The 19919-nt window shown below is 37.2% G+C and overlaps 1 protein-coding gene across 3 annotated transcripts; it reads right to left on the bottom strand.

Annotated features, from left to right (window-relative positions):
- Positions 1-3313: 3313 nt before the first annotated feature.
- gtf3c2 (general transcription factor IIIC, polypeptide 2, beta) lies at positions 3314-19364 on the bottom strand. Of its 3 annotated transcripts, none has more exons than XM_056763660.1 (19): positions 19232-19364; positions 18316-18531; positions 17976-18192; positions 17418-17697; positions 17203-17279; positions 17028-17105; positions 16850-16948; positions 16497-16724; positions 16283-16394; positions 16019-16130; positions 11674-11705; positions 9704-9833; positions 9460-9604; positions 8667-8828; positions 8256-8343; positions 8060-8179; positions 7825-7989; positions 6007-6114; positions 3314-4113 (listed from the first exon to the last, which is right to left on the bottom strand). In XM_056763660.1, the coding sequence occupies exons 2-19, from the start codon at positions 18491-18493 to the stop codon at positions 3892-3894; spliced, it is 2553 nt and encodes an 850-aa protein (XP_056619638.1). In that variant the 5' UTR covers positions 18494-18531; positions 19232-19364; the 3' UTR covers positions 3314-3891. The 3 variants fall into 3 exon arrangements, with proteins under 3 accessions (XP_056619638.1, XP_056619639.1, XP_056619640.1); XM_056763661.1 differs by lacking the exon at positions 19232-19364 and adding an exon at positions 19117-19213; XM_056763662.1 differs by lacking the exon at positions 19232-19364 and adding an exon at positions 18679-18770.
- Between the last annotated feature and the right edge of the window lie 555 nt (positions 19365-19919).

Genomic DNA, 19919 nt, shown 5'->3' with positions numbered 1-19919 from the left:
AAAAACTTATCAAATTATCACAAATGTCGCAGTGGTTAGGAGTAACTGCATGATTTTATTATTTCAATAATTAGTTATGTATATTAAAGTCATTGGTTGAAGCAGATAGCAAAAAGACTAGTACAGTATCAGAAATAATGTTAAACATGTATGTTGGTTATGTTATTTTCTTTTTTTAAATACATTTTAGTATATGTCAAATTGATTTGTTACAAACTTTAAGCATTATTAAATTGCATATTGTTATCGCATATTACATTTTTCTTTAATATTGTCCTGCTCAAGTACAGTATGTGTACTATTACATACTAAGTATGTAAATATCTGCATGTGGGTAGTTGACAAAGAAACCGTCCCATGTGTCCTATGGTGTGACAGGAACAATTTGAAAACAAACAATATCAATTTATTTTATTAATATTTATTATATTAAGAGAGTTTTAGTTTTTCCCAAAATCTTTGATGTCACACCATAGGATACACGTTTATTTGTCGGCTACACGTGTACAGAATACATGCCTAGTATACAGATACCGCAACCCACAATGCAATGCATTTGACTTGATCTTCCATTTGTAGTTTGACAAATGAACAAAAGTGATAATAACCATAACTTAATGCATGATTTTTTTAATGCTTGAACTTGAATTAAAATGAGAAAGAATCCAAATTGATACAAATTATACTCTTTTGTACATACCAAGTACATACTACACATTATTCAATTGGCAGTAACGTGGTGTTCTATTCCAAATACAGCCAAGACCTGTGTGTTTAAGGATGGCGTTCGCGAAGCTTTTTTTGAAATCAATTCGGTGCTGTGCCAGGTGCATGTCCAGCTCCACTCTGTTTTGTGAAAGTTAAAACATGCTACACAGTAAAATCAGTATGTGAAATTCCACCGAGAAATTCTGACACGCATTCACTTTTTGCACAGGATTTCCATATCTGATCTCTGTGCCGCCACACTGCCGCCACGACTGTGACATTCCAGAAAAATGTTCAACACGTTTCTCACGTCTCTCCAGTTCTCCACTCAAGTCATGGCAGTACAATACTGTGAATAGCGAAGCACGTGGCTTCAGAATGTCTTTTAACAAACACTAATAATATTCACTGCGGTAATATGCTTATCTGAAGAATGGTCACAAACGTGGGTGACATCTTCTCATGGAATTTGAGGAGCCCCTAAACGTGCACTACTATGTTCATGAAGTATACGTGGAACAAAATCATTGTATTACACTTTGTGTTCTAAGCTTGAGTGTACTGCTAAAATAGCTGTTGTGATTTGTCGTGACGTGGTGAAAGGGGTGAAAATATTGTTCTTACGAGTAATGACTTTGCTTTGCATGGTTACATTTGTGTTTTTCACGACTGACTGCAGTTCAGATGGCCGTTCGTAACTGATCAACCCAAGGACCTCGTAATCTCACTAAAAGACCATTAAATCTTATATTTGTCTAGATTTGTTTTGATAAAATGATTATATATTTAAAACGTGAAAAAGAGAGAGAAATAGGGCGACGATAGAGAAAATGTAATGATGAATGCATAAGCGGTATATTTTTGATATTGTTCGTGGGTTGGTGTGCCAAAGTTTTGCGTTTAGAGGGACCACAGTGAGACACACTGAGCTTTCAACCAGCTCCATTTTTCTACAACTTATAAAAAGTGTGACACGTTCTTGAAACAAGATCCTTGTTGGACAAGGTTCGTACACCATAAAAATGCTGGTTTGTTTCAACCCATTATTGGGTAAAATCCTGCAGGGTTGGGACAAACCCAACAATTTTTAGAGCGAATAGATCTAATTCAAATTTGAGCTATTATTAGAAGATAGTGTTTTTACAACTTGACCACCATTCAATGGATTATCAATGTATGATTTTGGCAATATGGCAACGCCCTCCTAGTATTATTTGTTAGAATATGAAGAACTTGTGAGGGCCCAATTTGAATATTGTAGAAAATAGATTTATGCGATTTATGAAGACTGCAAAACTGTTGGCTGATGATGCTTTGTTGGTCATGTTTTTCATACATTCTGTATTTTTGTGTCATACGAAATTAATGTTGTTCTGTAAAACCTGTAAATAACCTATGTGGTCGTTTTTGTGTGCCTCAGATTTGTGGACATATAAATTTGCTTACTATATAAATATCTGTCTATAAAAATCCCGTATGTAAACGTTTTACAGTTACCCTGTATGTGAGCACGTAAAATCATTATATACAAATGAACATGATGGATATTTAATTTTTACACGGCTTTAATTTTCTATGTGCCACATATGTGTATGGTAAAATTTTGTAAGCTGTAATAAAATGATGTTTATCATATAGAAACAGACATTATTGTTCTTCATATACACCATCATCCATAAAAGCTAAACATTTAACATAAATCAGTTCTTAAAATTTTAAGAGTAAAAAGAATAAAATGATAAGTAGCTGTAAATGGTCAAGAATACAGTCAACATATTAAAGGTCTGATGTGTAATGTTTTGGAGGATCTATGGACAGAAATGCAATATAATATACAGAAGTATGTCTTTAGAGGTGTTTAAAGACCTTACAAGCGTTATGTTTTTATTACCTCAGAATGAGCTATATCTATCTACATACACAGAGGGTCCCCTTGAATGGATTTCGCCATGTTGTTTCTACAGTAGCCCTAAACGGACAAACTGCTCTATAGAGCTCATTTCATAAAAACATCATCTCCTTCAGCAAAGCAAAAATGTGACGACGTCTTAGCCCTGTATCAGCCTCTGTAGTGCTTGGAAATGGATGTTATGAGCCGTTGGTTGCAATTCGCACCCTCACCGCTAGATTCCACAAAATTTCATACCCTGGACCTGTAATATAACATTAAGTATATACAAAATGAAGTATATATATTTACATAAATGCATTTGGCAGACACTTTATCCAAAGCGACTTGCATTTCATGGCACTGTCTTTTGAATATGTATTAATAATGAAATTAATATTAAATTTAAAGCAGGGTGAATTTAGATACATTGGGACACTTTGACATTGATATGGCAGTAAAAAAAAATGAAATCGACTTAAAATGCGTTTTCTGAAAAACATTACCCAAATATACTTAGACCATCACAGGGAAGAGACCTTTAAATGAAAATTTTAATTCTCTCCTCATTAAAAGGGAATGGTCGTGCCTAGTCCCCATTTACTTGAAATTTGTAAAAATGAAAGAAGATTTGGACATTTAGAAAATCAAATTCACAAAATCTCAGACAGAACTTTATTTTTATTAGAATTTCTTTAACATTAAATTTGACTCGGGTATAAAGAATGCATGGACAAAAACACAGGTAATGGAGATTCTTTGAGTGGACGGGTGTACAGTATATAGACCGAATAATAAAGAATGTTGCAGAATTAAAGTAGATGCCTCAAGCGATGAAAAAACCCCAGACATGATTGACAGACAGGTTAGCAAATAACACAGTCAATCATTTCTGACTAAATGTCAATCAAATGAAGTTTAAATTATAATAGAACATTGGTCCGAACTCGGTCAGAGAATATCGGTTCTCAAACATGACACGGGCACTATAAATGCTGACAACCTCATTGTCCACACAGTCCTCATAAAAAGAACCATATTTACACAATTTCAAAAGGCTTTAATCTCTGCCTGACATTTAAAAGTCAATACACAAAAATATAAAAACAGATACAGTACGTATATACACAAAGGCTTACATCAAAGTACTTCTTGCAATATAAGTTAGCGGATAAAAGTGGGTGTGTCATCAATCATTAAAAAATATAACTCTTGGACATAACAGGCTAAGTATATCGGTCCATGACATCACAGATCAAGTCCATCTCTGAGCTGAGGGGATGTTAGGGTGGAGACTAGCACACTTGTACCGTGTCAGCCGTGGTGTGACGGACAGCTGTCGCAGAGTCCTCAGACTCCTGAGATTGAAACATGGAGCTGAATTGAGCTTGAGTCTCATGCAACAACTTGACCATAACGGAGTTGCTCAGACCACGTACACAATGGACACGCACCAGACCCGACTGACCGCCGGACAGCACCCAGTTATACGAATCCATGTTTGGGTTGAAACAGACCTGAGACAGAAAAGAGAAAAGAAAGAGAAAAACGATAAGAAAACAAGGCATTCCTGATAATGAAAAGATATGTCACCAGTCACTCGCACTTGAGCCGTACTTTCTCCTGTATTTAGAGTTTAAATGTCATTCTGCCGAACTTGCTAATAGCTTAATATGTTACAAGCACATAGAAAGGATCATATCAATGTTTATTCATTGATACAGTAACTGAACGATAAGCAAGATCAAGTTTTGCCATTAATCACCAAACAAAGAGTTTGTTTTGGGATAATAACCGTCTGTTTATGTGACATTGTACTTATTTATTTACTCTGTTTGTTTTAGTCACATCCTAGGCGCGAGTTCATTTTGGACCGGGTGTAATTGCAAATTATAGTGTGAACCTCTCCTCATATTGATTATGAATTACAAGAGTCAGCTCAACCTTCTACTCCTGCATGTCCTCTGTGGGTCAGTGAACTTTACTGCGAGCCATAAACTCTTTCATCATCACAGATCTAATCATTCTGTACAGGAGTCTCTGCTAAACAATATCACCTCCGCTTGATGGAGGAACCTGAGCTATCTCTGGGTGAAATGTTATTAGGCCACTTGCTATTTTCTTTTCCAAAATGAGCTCTGGGATTTTTTACCAATTTTACTTGCTTTTCATTCCTCAAAATCCAAAAATTAAAATAAAACATCAACTTGCTGTTAGATTTAGGTAATCCCTCCAAATTAACATTTTACCGAGCCGTGTTATTAATGTAATGAAACTGCGAATGTTATTTAAATAACACATCTTAAATACAAGTTCATTTATCTTCTCAAATCTACGCAGTACTGCTCTCCTGACAACACCCACTTTAAATCCAGAATGACATTTTCTTAATTTTACAGGCCATTAGCCTCTTTCCATCATTCTGCTTAACTCTTAGCAAACCACTCTCTCACACACACACACACACACACACACAATTTTGGGTTTTCATGTTTTACAGGGACTTTCCATAGAAATATAATTTTTATACTGTACAAACTGTTTGTTGTATCCCCTAACCCATAAACCTAAACCCTCTAAAACCTTTCTGTGTTTGTAGACTTTCAAAATAAACATATTTTATTTATAAGCTGTTTGGGAAGCTCATTTGGGAACAAAACATTTCTTGTATTTATATCTATGTGGGGACATTTGGTCCACATTTCGCTGTTTTCTAAATATCAAAATTCTGCGAATTTGTATCGTAATGTATGTTGTAAACGACATTGGACCAATAGAAATGTTTTGGAGAAAATGGAAATAACAATGTCGCACAATTCAGTTTTGTACGCTCATCTTGAAAGTAATGAAAACAACAGAGCAATCGCATCAGAATCCATAGTGTGTGATAGCCGCCGGAAAAAATAAGAGACCATTTTAAAGCACCATTTCAGTTTTTTTATTTACTTTAAATGTGTATGTGTTTAGGTAAAATTATCATTTTTGTTTTATTCTGTGAACTACGAACAGTTTCTCCCAGATTTCAAAACAATATATATTATATTTGCGGAAAATGAAAACTGGAGAAACATGTCAAATTAACAGTTGCTCTCAGACCTCAAAAAGACTGCAAAGAAATCAAGTTTATATTCCCTTTCAAGCAAAACAACAGTAATACTTGTACATGTACTGTATTTAGCAAACGTTCAAAACATTTTTTTTAAAACCTCAGTTTCATGTGACTTGTCATGCTGTCAGTCTTTCACATTGCTGTTATGTCGCTCCAGAGGTTTGATGTTGTTGAAATTCAACAGACACTGGACAGAAATGGCCACAATACACATTGAAATGATGATTAAATTAAAATTTTAAATGCTTTCTTAATTTTCCCTCGGCTTTATATCTCACACAGCTGTACAGTTAAATCTCACCTTGTAAAGTGCATTTAATGGCATCTGATCCACTTTCACGATGCCTTTATTCTCATGTATCTGCACGTGCTTCATCATAGGCCGGCTTTCACTTTTAGCAAAGGTTCCCTGAGAGATAAAGAACAACAGGAATTACATAGCAAATAAAACAAAATTATAAACAACATTTTTTGATCCAGCTAATGCTTTTTCACTTGCAGTAGACTTTTGGAGCCCGCCGTACAGTTGTATTGATCTGAACACAGAAAATAAAATCAATTACTCGCATTAAGCAGGCGATTAATCGTGTGTTAACAAAGAACCTTGCAGGTGTTTAACTACTGCAGTTGATCAAACATAGTGTCCCTTTGCTTTCTAAAAGCATGTGTGTGTGTATAGTGATGACTGAAGAGACTTCAATTAGCTCAATTCAAACAGCTCTTGCTTTCTTCAGACTGCGACCTCAGCGCGGACATGTGCAGCGGGCCGTGGACGGATGGACGATTGGAATGGAGCGCTGGAGCGTGAGGCGCAGAAACAGATGGAGATGGGGGGTGGTCCAGCCTCCGGGCGGGCATGGTTTTAAATTAATGAAGGGTGCAGAACTTAATCAACATATAACCCATGAGATGCGCGACGAGTCTCAGAGGGATTTTAGAGAGCGAAAGACCCCCATGGTAACATTCAGACAACACTCCCGAGCTTCTGCACTCGCTCAGGTGTGCTGGGAAAATAACTAAGCCAATAAATCCCGTTCGGGCATGGAGCCGGCACAGTCCGTGTGTAATGATCTGTGGAATAGGCTGCAGCACGCAGTAGCTATCAGACACAAAACACAAACACGCGAGTGGTCGCAATCATATGTGCGCTCACAAATGGATTCTTGCATGCTCTGGCAAAAGCATACATACTGTACAAACGTCATCCTCCTCAACCTTCATACATGCAAAGTAATACTGACAAATTGTTTCGTTTGGAGAAAGTGAGTTTTGTTCGGTTTGGTCATAAAGACAAATACATTCATTAAACTGATTTCATAAAAATAATTTGAAGGCATAGTTCATTCAAAAATATAACTTCTTTCCTCATTGTCATTTCAAACAGATGTGACTTTCTTTATTCTGCAGAACACAAAAGAAGATATTTTGAAGAAAGTAACCGAACAATGGTGGTACCCATTGACTTGCACTGGTTTTGTGTCTATACAATAGAAGTGAATGGGTACCGCCGTTGTTCGGTCACCAACATTCTTTAAAATATCTACTTTTGTGTTCTGCTGAAGAAAGAAATGACATGAAAATTGCTAAATATGCTAACATTCTTACAGATATCTTTCTTTGTGTTTATCAGAACATATATGAATGTATATAGGTTTGAGTAAATGATAAAATATTTTTTATTTTTGGGTGAACTATCCCTTTTTAACTATCCCAGATATTTCATAACATAAACATCATATATCATTATTGAGCCAGAAAATAACAACAATGTACTTTACACACGATTGTGAATAATGAGACAGAAATCCGAACTCGGCAACAAGAACTCTATTCCATAAATCTTCATTTAAAGTGAATCCTCAGTCTCTTACACACAGCATCTGTTGCAAAGGTGTGTGACGGCCTCAAACTAAGTATTATTGTATTGATTTTATAAAATGCATAAATTGTAAAATCAATGTGTGGCATCTTCCATCTGAAATCACGAGTGCATTATCACGCCCCAAAACGTCAAATTTGCCTTTTAAAAATGTTGGTATTTTACAATCAGTGGTACATTTTGTACCTGTATACTGCATAACCCTAATTGAAATTGATCTCGTGTCATTGAGTTTCTTACCAGGTCCAGGTCGTGAAAGTGAAGATAATACTTTCTGGTCGCTCCTTTGTAGGTCTGTGGCTCCTGTCCGGGAAAACTTGGCTTCTCCACTTCCTCCTCTTCCTTCACCATCTCATCATCCCGCTGACCGGGTTCAAACGGGACCAGATCGGTTCTATACACTGACTGTGTTAAGAAAATGGTTATATAAGAAAAGGTTTCCCTTAAATATGTGGAAATTCAATAAATGACATACATATCTTCGTCGTCTGACGCTGGTGGGGTCACCGTTCATGTCAGGAAGCAAGCTAAGCACACAGTCTCCACCGTTGTCCCCAATCACAAAGGAATTCAACCAATCGGTCATAGAAATGCTCTGAGAGAGGGACGGAGAGAGGAATATTCACCGTTTCCTCATTATTAAACCTATGACACATGAAATGTCCACTTACCCAAACAGTGGCTTTTCTCGGACATACAAAGAAAGGCTTTATTCCAATGTAACCTGAATCAAAATAATGAACGCCATGTTGTCCAAACCTACACACAGCACAGGAAAACATCCCAAATGAAAACATACACATCACATTCACTTAAAGTTAAAAAAAAAAAAATTAATTGAACTGTTTGCTTTCCTACATTCTTCAAAATATCTTCTTTTGTGTTCAACAGAACAAAGAAATGTATAAAGCTATATTTCCTACTACGGTAGTCAATGGTGGCCAGGAACTGTTTGGTTAAATGTAACAAAGAAAATGTAAACAGATCTGGAACAACTTCAGGTTGACTAAATGAAGGCATCATTTTTATTTTGGAGTAAACTGTTTCTTTAAAATCTGTGTTAAAATAACATATGTGCTCACGTGGCATAGCAATTTTCTTGAGCCACCAGGATCCCACTCCAGAAGAGAGGCCAGTACACTTCAGTGGTCAGGCAACGCTTCACAGACAACAAAGGCGTGTGGGTTTTCTTCAGGTCCCACACTTTAGCCATGCGGTCATCACCGACGGTCACCAACATTGTACTGCAAAAGAATACAGGATCAAGATATTAAAATAATCTGTTGTTTTCATGACGATACATGTTATGTCTTGTGAACATTGCACACAAATCTGATTAGTTTGTTCAGACAGTGTTGTCAACGTATCATGAATGTGATAAATGTACATTTTAATATCAGTGGATATGAAACAGATGTTCTGAAAGGCCGTGTCTAAGGAAGAAGTCACGGGATGCTTTCTATAAAGTACGTGTTCGAATTGTACAAAAGCGATAAGTCTCAGGCACATGAAAATAAATCTGGACTTCGCAACCCCCCTGTTGTGAGTGAGATGGGGTGTCGTTTTCCAAATGAACTTTTCTAATGCCATTTACTGAAATCCATTATAAGGGCAAAGAGCTGTAAATCTACATGCTGGAGCAGGCTGCTAAAACGAATGAACCAGGTCCGCGTCAGTTGAATGGTAATGTATTGTATTTGATCTAGACTACATCTGTGTTCTAAATGAATAAGCCGTGGTGGGGGGCTGAAGTATTAGAGCATGAATATCATACAGCTAATGTTGTAAAAACATGAATATCTGTAACACAGACATTTTGCTATGACTGAATTTATCAGATGCATTGTTGGTGTACTCCATATCTGGGACTCTTACCTGGAGGCTCTGCACCAGCACAGGGTCCGGACCATCTCATTGTGAGCAAAAAAGCAGTTGTACGGGTAAAGAACGAGACCTCCTTCTGGAGACCTGACTTTGAGAAGTGAAGACTTACTGCAGAGATCCCACAAAGCAACCACACCTGAAAGGAGAAAGTAAAATGACACATCAACATTGTAAGTTTGATGAGAAACACAAAGCTATTTGAAACAGGTCTAAGGATAGGATGTATAACAATCACCATCACTGAAGCCGGCAGCCAGGAGGTTGTGTGGTTTGACATGGAGCCAATCCATCGCAAAACACAGGCCACTTTGGCTTTTATGATCTGCCTGGTTGGAGCCCATTTTCAAAGTCAGAACACGCTTTACCTGCAGATGAACGGCACAATAAAACAGACTGATATATAGAGCGCTCCAAACCAAAGGAGTTTCAAGTCATTCAGGATTACCGGGTAAAGATGGTATATTTGGAGTATATTTGTTGCAATAGCAGCAATACACTGTGTGGGTCAAAATTAAAGACATTAATTTTATGCCAAAAAGATAATTAATATAAAGATCCTAAGTTAGGATCATGTGCAGTATATCAAGACTTTATTTTTGTGAGTTGATGCAGCAAAAATCACAGAAAAAAAAACCCTTAAAAACTTCACTCGCTGCTGCCCGCTCTTTGGGAATTAACCACTCAAGTTTGGTATATATGTAAAGCTTAAAATTTTCGCTTTCAGGTTCAACTACTCTCCACAAGGTCATTATAGCGGTAAGCCGATAGAGAGTGTAAAAACAAATCGTTTTCTTGATGGACAACTTTAAAACCAATTTCCTCAATATTTAGATTTTTTGCACCCTAAGATTGAAGATTTTCAAATAGTTGTATCTCAGCCAAATATTGTCCTATCCTAATAAACCACACATAAATGAATAGCTTTATTGTTCAGCTTTCAGACGATAGATATATGAATGTATTTAGATAGATCACTTAAATATGGCTCACTTAAATATGTGAGTTTAGAATAGAGATGCACTGATATAGACCGTTTCGTCAGACGCGCTCGTGACTGACCCCCAAATTAACTTCGGCTTTGCGTTTAGCAAGTATCTAATTATATATTTAATAATTTAATATATGTTACTATCAATTTGTATTATTATTTTATCGTATAATAATTATATAAAATAAACAATTTGTTGAAATTTGTTGCATGTTCATTTGAATAAATAAACTATTTGTTGAATGGGTCCTGTAGTTCGGTGGCATTTAAAGAAACAGTACGTCACATTGACATCTAGCGGTTGAGATTGGTATCGGAGTCTAAATTCAAAACATTGGAGAGACAAGTTTAGCCAAATAACGGTTCTTCTCGGTTTCCTTTGATTGTTATCAGACATAATCTACAGGCACTCTATTGTTTGTGAATGTGTACCGGAAGTTCAGTTGGGGGTCACAAAAGTGCGCATGCGCAGTAACGTTTGTTTATGTTGTTAAGATGAAACGTCTATATCCCCCAAAAATGCAATGAATATGTGCTCTGTTTATAGAAAATGTTTAGAAACATCGGCAGTTTGATGTTCAATATAAATAGTCATTATATGGATAAACAACATTCAGAAATTTATAAAATATTAATTTAATCAGAACATAGTTAATGCAAGTTATAACCACCAAACTATCGATTTTAGTATCGGCAGATATCACTCTTAATAATCGGCTATCGTATCGCTGGAGAAATTAATATCAGTGCAACTCTCGTATAAAAAATATATACATTTTGTTTTCATTACTCAACAGTTAATCTTACTGTATTCTACTGTATTTGATCCTGCACTGTACTAAACTCAGTCCTCCAAGTTAAAATATTTGACATTTTCCTTCAAACTTTCCTTCCACCATGACAGCTAATTTCCAAACAATCATATTTCAGATGTAAAGACTTTTCGTTTAACAGCCCATCAAATGGACCGGAGGAGCCCACCTCACAATTGTTTTAGTAAAAAGTCTCTTCAACTGTGAAATTAATCTATAATTAAAATTACCCGTCAGTGTCTGTCAAACATTTCAATGATCTCTGTACATTCCTTCTTTAAGTCAGATGCTTAAGGTCTAACACAATGAGTGTGTAATGCGTCACTTAATGTGCACAATGAGACTAAGGCTGAGGTCTTATCTGTTAGAATGAGAGGCTTGCCGGTAGAGTGGATATTGACCTACCTGGCATATCAGCGGCGCATTGCTGCCTTCACCTATTGGAAAACACATAAATGTGTTTATCAACGCTGTGCACTTACAGATAGGAGCATTACAATCCAACACACCACTGCATTGATAAAGCAAAACAATCACAGGAACATGAAAAGCAAATTACATGTGACAATGTAAAGGGGAAACTAGATGCATTTTTGTCAAAGTCTAGGTTTTTTTTGTAACATTTTTGAGTTTATACTGTATAGTATACCTACCAAGAACAGCCATAATTCAGTTTTTCGTCACCGATTTTGAGCTCTTTTTATTAAAACTGAACATGTCCCTTTTGCTTCTGTGCCTTTAAGACCGTGTAATGAATCGAAGGCTTCCTTTGACTGTATTTGAAATTTTTGGTTTTAGTCCTTTTAACGTTTACCACTGATCTGGCACAATCCTAAAGTGGCACAATACAAGCAGTGTGTGTGTACACGTACATTGTGTTTGTGGATGTTGAGAACAGAGATGATGAACAGCCGCGTGGCTACGGGTCTGACCCATACGCGGCGATGACGAATCGATCAGTTCGATAAAGCATCACACCTCTGATTCACTCATTCGGACGCCGTGGTCGGACAGCCTTTTCTCGAGATGACTAAGGTCTTATTGATTGACAGGCCGCTGAAAACAGGTGTCAGGTATTCGCCTGAAATTCATGGCTTTAAACACTAACAACAGCGTAGCAATGCATCTTTTTTGTCATTTCAATTATAGATCCTTGTCTGATGAAAACAAGCCAGTAAATTATCTCCATCGAGAAAGGAGGAGCCGCCGTTTCTCCCACGTAACCTAATGGACACCCTTTCACCCCAGACAAAACCGTTTCATTATTATTACTATTAACCATAAACCGTTTCATCACTACCATACTATAATACTGCATTATAGTACACTATACCCAATAATCTACCTACAAATTATTTAAGTAAACACAAACAAGAGAATATAGAGAAAAGCAAATCTTTCAAATGCAGTTACTATTAAAGTCAAAGAGCAGGACTCAAGTCTGTTGCCCGACTCCACACTCACTGATGAAGGTTGAAAAAGGAATCTTGAGCACATCTCATTGCTGGGTCACTGACCAGAGGTTCCAGGAGAGTGAGTTTCAGTAGGGAAAAAAAGAGGCACGAACAGTCTGTCAACAGGAAATACTTTAAGAGCACATCCCAGGGCCAATGTGGAGATGTTAAACTGCTGAAGTGTGAGAGGCAATTTCTGTGGTAATATCAAGAGAATAGAAGAACACAGCGCAGCGAGTGAAGAAGAACAGCTTACCGAAAGGTCAGTCTGCAAGTTTTTTAGTTGGATACTATCCAACCATTTCAGACAACGGAAATTTATTTTGGAAAAGAGAGAGAGAGTCCAAGAAAACGTTTAAACTTGCTGCCACGTGTGTTGTGGGTGGTTGCTGTGCAGTGACCAGGTTTTGTAGATATAGTTGGTTGGTGGATTCTTAGTGAACAGAGTTTAGTGTCTAAATTGCATTTGGGAACCAACTATTAAAAAGTCTTTCGCCAAGAAAAATCTGCAATATTTTGATCACTCTACACTCTGCACAAGTCTGTTAGGTAAAAACTGCATTTTTTGTATAGGCAAACCCCAGAAGTTAGCGCCGCACAGGTTGCCTCGAACAAAAACCTAAAAAAAATAAGCTCTGTGATTAACAAAGGTTTACCACATTTACACATTTTGTCTATCAATAGAATCTTTACAAATGATCACATGTTATTTTTGAAGCTTTAAAACCACCGCAAGAAGTTAAAAGCTAACACAAGCCTATAAACAGACCACACTATGGTCGCTCGATATCAAAGTCACCACCACCAACATCGATTAAAAATGTGATCTCCGATAAATTATTACTCCGTGAATGAATCCCCATCCATGTTTATCGAGATTTGTGCCCTTGTTGTATTATTTGTGAGATTTATATGGGTGATGACATCTTACGTCCCAGTCAAAGGATGTAGTCGCTTTTAAGCGACTTGTTAGCATCCACAATTTTTGAGATACAATAAAGCTTTATAAAACACAAGTGGATTATAATTGGTTTGTTTTATGTCATGGATTAAAAAGTGAAAATATTTAGAGTTTATGTTAACCACAGATCTTATTTCAGGCAATTTACCCAAAAACCCATTAAAAAAAACCAACAGACTTTGGGGCCATTGCACTAGAAGTGCTAAAATGCTAACTCGTTTCCGGGGTTCGCATATAAAAATTTGTCATGTCTGCCACTCCCTATAGAATACTTTTAACAGGCGGGCGAGCTGGGATGCCTTAGTGAAAATGATGTCAACACATCCAACAAGGCTCCACATTTCAAGGCACATCAGTGTGTGCATTGAGAAAAAGAGAGCTCTTCAATGCAAATAAACTCTTTCTGGCCTCAGAATTAATGTTATTAGGAAAGCAACAAAGCTTGAATAGATCAATGAATTAGAAGCTCACACACAAAGGAGCAAGACGCTGTCAACCCCCGAATACAACGAAGATTGTTCATTAAACAGGGTGGACAGTGGCTTCTTATCTCCTGGAGCAGATCCCGGGTCTACAGCAATGACGGCCCCAGAGGGACCCACAAGACAGAATGTGGGCCCCACTTTATCATAACTTTACCAGCGCAGAGGATGAATGGCTGAATGCTAAATACTGCACCCGGCTATGAAAAAGATCCTGCTTATTAGTGTTTAAATGGTATTTTAGAGCTATTTGATCAAAATTAAATCACACAACATTACTTTCCAGCCTACTGGATAAAACCACAAGCTCGAACACAAAACACAATTCTTTGTTGACCTGTAATAAGTTGCTTTAAATTAAAGTGTCTGCTAAATGTTTATTAACATACCAACAACCTTCACAGCGGTTCCGACATCAATAGCTTGTAAAAAGCATACTGGGTTAGAAGGAGAACCCATAACAACAGTAAGCACATCACTACCGTGATAGAGGGGAAGGCTGATGAAATGGGCAATACAACCCCCCTCCGTTTTTATCTCTCTCACTGTGACTGTGATGAATGTGAAGCCTGGGAGGGTAATCTTTAGCAAACACACACAGACATGCACACACACACTCATGCGCTACGGATAATGCGCGTAAATGCGCGCCACGGCGTAGCAGTGAAGAAAGAGGAAAACGGGGAATGATACAGCGGATGGCAGGTCATCAGTTTGTTTCTAACGCTCCCCGAGGACAGTTCATTATGGGCTTTCGTGGGACAATCAACACACAATGGCGTTTCATCAGTGCTTTTAGCCTTAAGATGTGCGATCGGAGCGAAATAAAACCCTCCCACACACCTACGAGAATTATGACATCTCAAATTCAAGTCTGAAACAAATTAATAGCTTAAAAAAATCAATAAATTGAAAAATAAGGATTTATTTTTCTGTTGTGCTTCTGGATAAGTGACTACTTTCATATTCTGTAACATTAGCTCCATTCATAGGGCATTGCATTAAAAGTGCAAAGGTTATGGGTTCGATCCCAAAGAATACAAAGACTAACATACTGATGAAAAACATAGTTTGAGATAAAAGCAAGTACCACATGAAAAATTTCAACTTGGGCTAAATAATAAGTCCGGAATAAAGGTATGTACTGTGCGTATTTATGTTTATATATGATATCAATTAATGGTAAATATAAGTATACACATCTAAATATTTCCTAAATATATATACAAGTATGTTCTTGTATTTATAAATAGAAAACTAATACGCACAGTACACAGACACATATTATGTAAACTAAACACAGACTTCTATTCTGAATTCGTTCGCGATTAATCATTTGACAGCTCTTAGTTAAATGTTATTTTCTGAGGCAAAATGGGATTGATATAGAGTACATATACATTGTAGCTATACATTGTTACAATACAAAGTTATAATTGGATGCATGATAATAAGATGCATTTGTACTCCTAAATCATTTGTTCGGTTTCAAGCAGTTTAATGTTTTAAAAATTAACCAAGCATTTAACACAGGAAAACAATTATGATCCCTGTTTGTTTAGAGGTAATGGGACACATCATTATTTGGGTTCCTATCTCTCGTGCTGCCCTCTTTTGGCAGAACAGGCACATTGCACATGTATGCACAATATATATATATATATTCTTTTTACAAAAAGGTTAATCACTTCACATGCAAAGTCTTGTCAATTTAATAAAATTTTACTCTAAAGGCTATACAGGTTGTGTAAAACTAAACGAAAACTGTTTTGGTCCAAAAAACATTTGAACTAATGGAATAGTGTATAATATAACCACATTAAAAAAATTAGAAAAGCCCATATGTGTCTTACCTTTACTTTGATGGTGTGCCGCAAGGGCTTGTGGGTGTGGAAGACTGTAGACCCCAATAGTTCCATTAGCGAAAGCTGCAGCTAGAAGACCCAATCTCGCCAACTGTGGAGCCTGATAAACAAGAAAATATATTTCAATAATAAAAAATAAAATAAAGCTATAAAAAAGAGAATAAATTCAAAGTCGCTTCTCAAAACCTTGAATGCACCATCCGTAAAATGATCAAATGTATCAAACACATGCCACTCTTTAATACTTGCTACCTTTCTGTTGGTGGAGGGCAGTTCCCAAGCTCCCGCAGGACACCACTTTATATTCCAGATGCATCCGTCATCTACGGCCAGAGCGTACGCTAGATGAGGAACGGTCGAGGGTCTGAGGTTGGTAAAAGAAAAAGTCACACAACATTTTCGTTGTAAAACCCAACTCTTTAATCCAATTGACTGAGCCAATTTGTACATCTCTTATCAAGCTGACCTGCTCTTGGACTGTAGCTCTCCAAGATCCCACAGCTGCAGTAAGACAGGCCCTGTGTACATCTTATTGATTTTGTTTCTGTCGTCCATGCCCTTGTGGCAGTAAATGGCAGCGTACTGTCGTGGTGCCGCCCCGTCCGGACAGGGGCACCACTCCATTGACCTCACAGGACCCCCAACGAAGAACAGAGAGTCCCAGCGCTCACTGTGATGTGGAAGGGATTCAAACCTGGAAATTGAAAGACAACGTTTGTTTTGTTTTTTCATGTTATATATATAGTCAGCAGTGAGTATATTAAGGACAAACGTTTATTTAAGTGTTTTTTGAGAAAAATGATCGAATGTGATATTTACCTTTTTACTCTTTCCAAATCAGTCTTTCCTTTAAATGTTTCTCGCGTAAAGGTAAAAGCAGCAGATTTTTTCTCTTGAGGTAAATATTTCTCAGCTTCGCTGTTAATCGAGAGAGTTGAAAATGAGCACATCTTTGATTTTATAGCTATTGCATGATATTAATCATCATCATCAATACCTGTTAGACAGGATATGCCAGTCTTTAGCAGAAGGTATCCACTCTGGAAATACCCAGGGGGAGAGGTTTTCATCCCGACTAGCAAGAAGCATTAGTACAAAAAGGATAAGAAACATGAAGACACTGTGATGATTGACAGGTCACTTGGTCATCATAATGGGTGTGTGTGACTTACAAATCTTTGTTCTTACGAAAACTGTTCCAAATAGGTCCCATGGCATTGGCAGCCAAGCCATTTGCAAGCATGCCGTGCTGAAAAGTCAACAACAACAAAAGATTTATTAACACATAAATTGAATGTGAAAACGTTACGATTTGTCAAAGGCGTAATGCGTCCTAATGGAATATAATATTCACATTACTTGACGAAATTCAGAAAAGTAGACTTACAAAATGTCCTCGTGACGTTCGACTTTTGCACTCTTTGACCAAGTTAATTTCTGCCTCGGAGTCAACTTCCTCTTCGCTGTCTTCCTCATCCAGATCATCGTCTGGGGCAAAATCCTCATCATCATCGTCAGAATCGGGTGCTTTTCTTTTCGCCCCCCTTCCTTTTCCCTTCGCTGGTTTCTTCTTCTGGACTGAGCTTTTAGATTTGGGAGTATCTTTGGTGGAGACCTCTGAAGGATGATCGAAATGCTTGGCCAGGGTGTGGAGATAATCCAAAGCACTACACAAGATGAACAAAAAAGATCAATTATTAAGTTCAATGGTTCATGTAACTACAGATTTAGCAAATGATATCAACAAATCACTTCTTAATTTAATTTAAGAAAACGTAACTTTGAGTTTTATGCTTCCCCACAATTATTTAAACACAAATCATTTATATGACATTTTGGATTTTGTTTATACATTTAAATGTAACTGATTCTTAATGGTTAATTTAAACATCATTGTTATTTAACGTTATAATTGCACATTTTGTTTTATGTTAAAGAATCGTACGCTTTAGCAGCTCTCCTCTTGGGTCGCCCGCTTGCTGTTAGTTCAGGGGTATCAGCGTTTGCAGAATTCTCATGTTGCGGTGGAGTCTGTGGAACAATCTCCGTTTTCCTCTTTTTGGCAGGTGTCTTAACCCTTGTTTTTCCCTCAGGACGCCCTGGTTTCCTTTTGGTTTCCTTTGTATGAAATGAGCTCTCCTGGTCCACACCGGGAGTCTGACCTGAGAAAGAGAGCCATGATAAAACGCTTCAATGATGTCCTGTGAACTGTAGATTCTTTTCATTGTTACAACAATTTCAAAGATGTTATGTATTAAGATGAACTAGTAGATTTGGGTTCATGCCTGTATTGGGTGTATCATGAGAAGATCTCATCTCCTGTGGCTCTGAAGACCCTAGATCTTCTTCACCCGAATCCACGTTCTCATGGTTAACCGGCGTTGGCTGGTCCTCCGTGTCCTTTTCACAGGGTAAACCCATTGACACAGCTCTCCGTTTGCCCCTCAGGGCAGCCGTGGCCATTAATCCCTTTTCCTTACTGGAACCGCAGTCAGTACAGTCTAGAAATATAGAAAAACATTGACGGTCAAATTTGAGAGCCTAAATTAAGGTTTCTTTATTTACATTTGTGGTGCTCCAAGTTGTATTATTACAAAACAATACAATACTTCAGTATAACAAAATTAAAGTGGGGAACAAATTGTTACCAGCACAGATATACAAAAATATAAAATTATATAAAATAAACAAAAGGGGTTGACTACTTTTACAACTATTCGTAGTAAGCTGCGCATGCGCACAGGCGCTTATGCCAGCACGACTGACATTAGCTTGCTCATAGTATTTTGACAGCCAACTTTTTATTCAATAAATCCAATTTTTCATTTCCTTCAATTGTTAAATATATCAATACGTTGAAAAAGTAGAACTCTTACTGAGCACGATTTTTATTATGTTATATTATATTATTGCATAAATGTTTTATAATGTATTGACACTGACGAACATTTTCTGACATGCGTCGCAGAAGTGCAGTGTTTTAATGAAAACACGTATTGTACAGCATGTTAAAAAAGAATTAACTTTACTCCACGGACTGTGAGTCCGCACAAAAAAGCACAGGAAAGACATTGGCTTTTTCTCACAGATGTTGGCTTTTAACTGTGGCTCAATCTGTTTGTCCGCTGTACCATCCAACACAATTCACGCGGTTCGAATCCAACTCGAAGCACTACAGCACACATCGAGTCACCAACTCACCGTCTCCAAAAACCCGCTGGTTTTACTGGGTCTAAGGCGAATATTCAGATATGGGATTATTTGCTTCTTATCGACGAAACGTCCTGGCTACCGCGTTTTTGACATATTAGCTTACAGTCGCCGCCATGTTTTAATATGTGTCCTCGTTTGTTCACTACCGCCCCCTAGTTGACGCTTCATACATTGAGGCTCCAAATCTGTGAGTAAATCCCGGCTGACCACGGGGTGGTATCAATGGGGCAGAGAAACCGATTTACGATTAAATTTCTATAATTTATTTCTATGTCATTCTTGTTTTTCTGGGTTCAGTATAGGACTGACGGGCCTTGTGTGGCCCACATGTCTGGCTGATAGACAACAAGACAGAATTATCCCAATATGTAACAATATTTACACCAGAATTTTTTTTTTATTCAAAACGTTCAATAAACACAATCAAAAAATATTAAACACAAACACTTTCTCAAAACAAAAAAAAATGACAGATACAAAAGCCCGACTACACTCAACTACACAAATGTATTCCAAATCAGTTGCTTTTGTCCTGTTACATGTACTCTGTACTACATGTACATTATTTCTAATGAGTTTTTTTTAATTACTATGTAACATTCAAAGAGTCTATCTTGCATTTCTGTACAGTAAAACATGTGAAGCGTAAACTAACAATCTAAGAGTAAGAGTTTCC

This window comes from Triplophysa dalaica, chromosome 13, assembly GCF_015846415.1.
Source record: "Triplophysa dalaica isolate WHDGS20190420 chromosome 13, ASM1584641v1, whole genome shotgun sequence".
Taxonomy (NCBI): Eukaryota; Metazoa; Chordata; class Actinopteri; order Cypriniformes; family Nemacheilidae; genus Triplophysa; species Triplophysa dalaica.
This window is presented reverse-complemented; position numbering and strand designations above follow the sequence as displayed.

Excerpts from the sequence above, each read along its gene's own strand:
- gtf3c2 (XM_056763660.1), bottom strand. The coding sequence starts at position 18,493 with ATGGCCACGGCTGCCCTGAGGGGCAAACGGAGAGCTGTGTCAATGGGT. Across the intron at positions 8,829-9,459 it reads TGCTGGTGCAGAGCCTCCAG|TACAATGTTGGTGACCGTCG; the intron begins GTAAGAGTCCCA and ends ATTCTTTTGCAG. Across the intron at positions 7,990-8,059 it reads GCGTCAGACGACGAAGATAT|TCAGTGTATAGAACCGATCT; the intron begins GTATGTCATTTA and ends TTCTTAACACAG.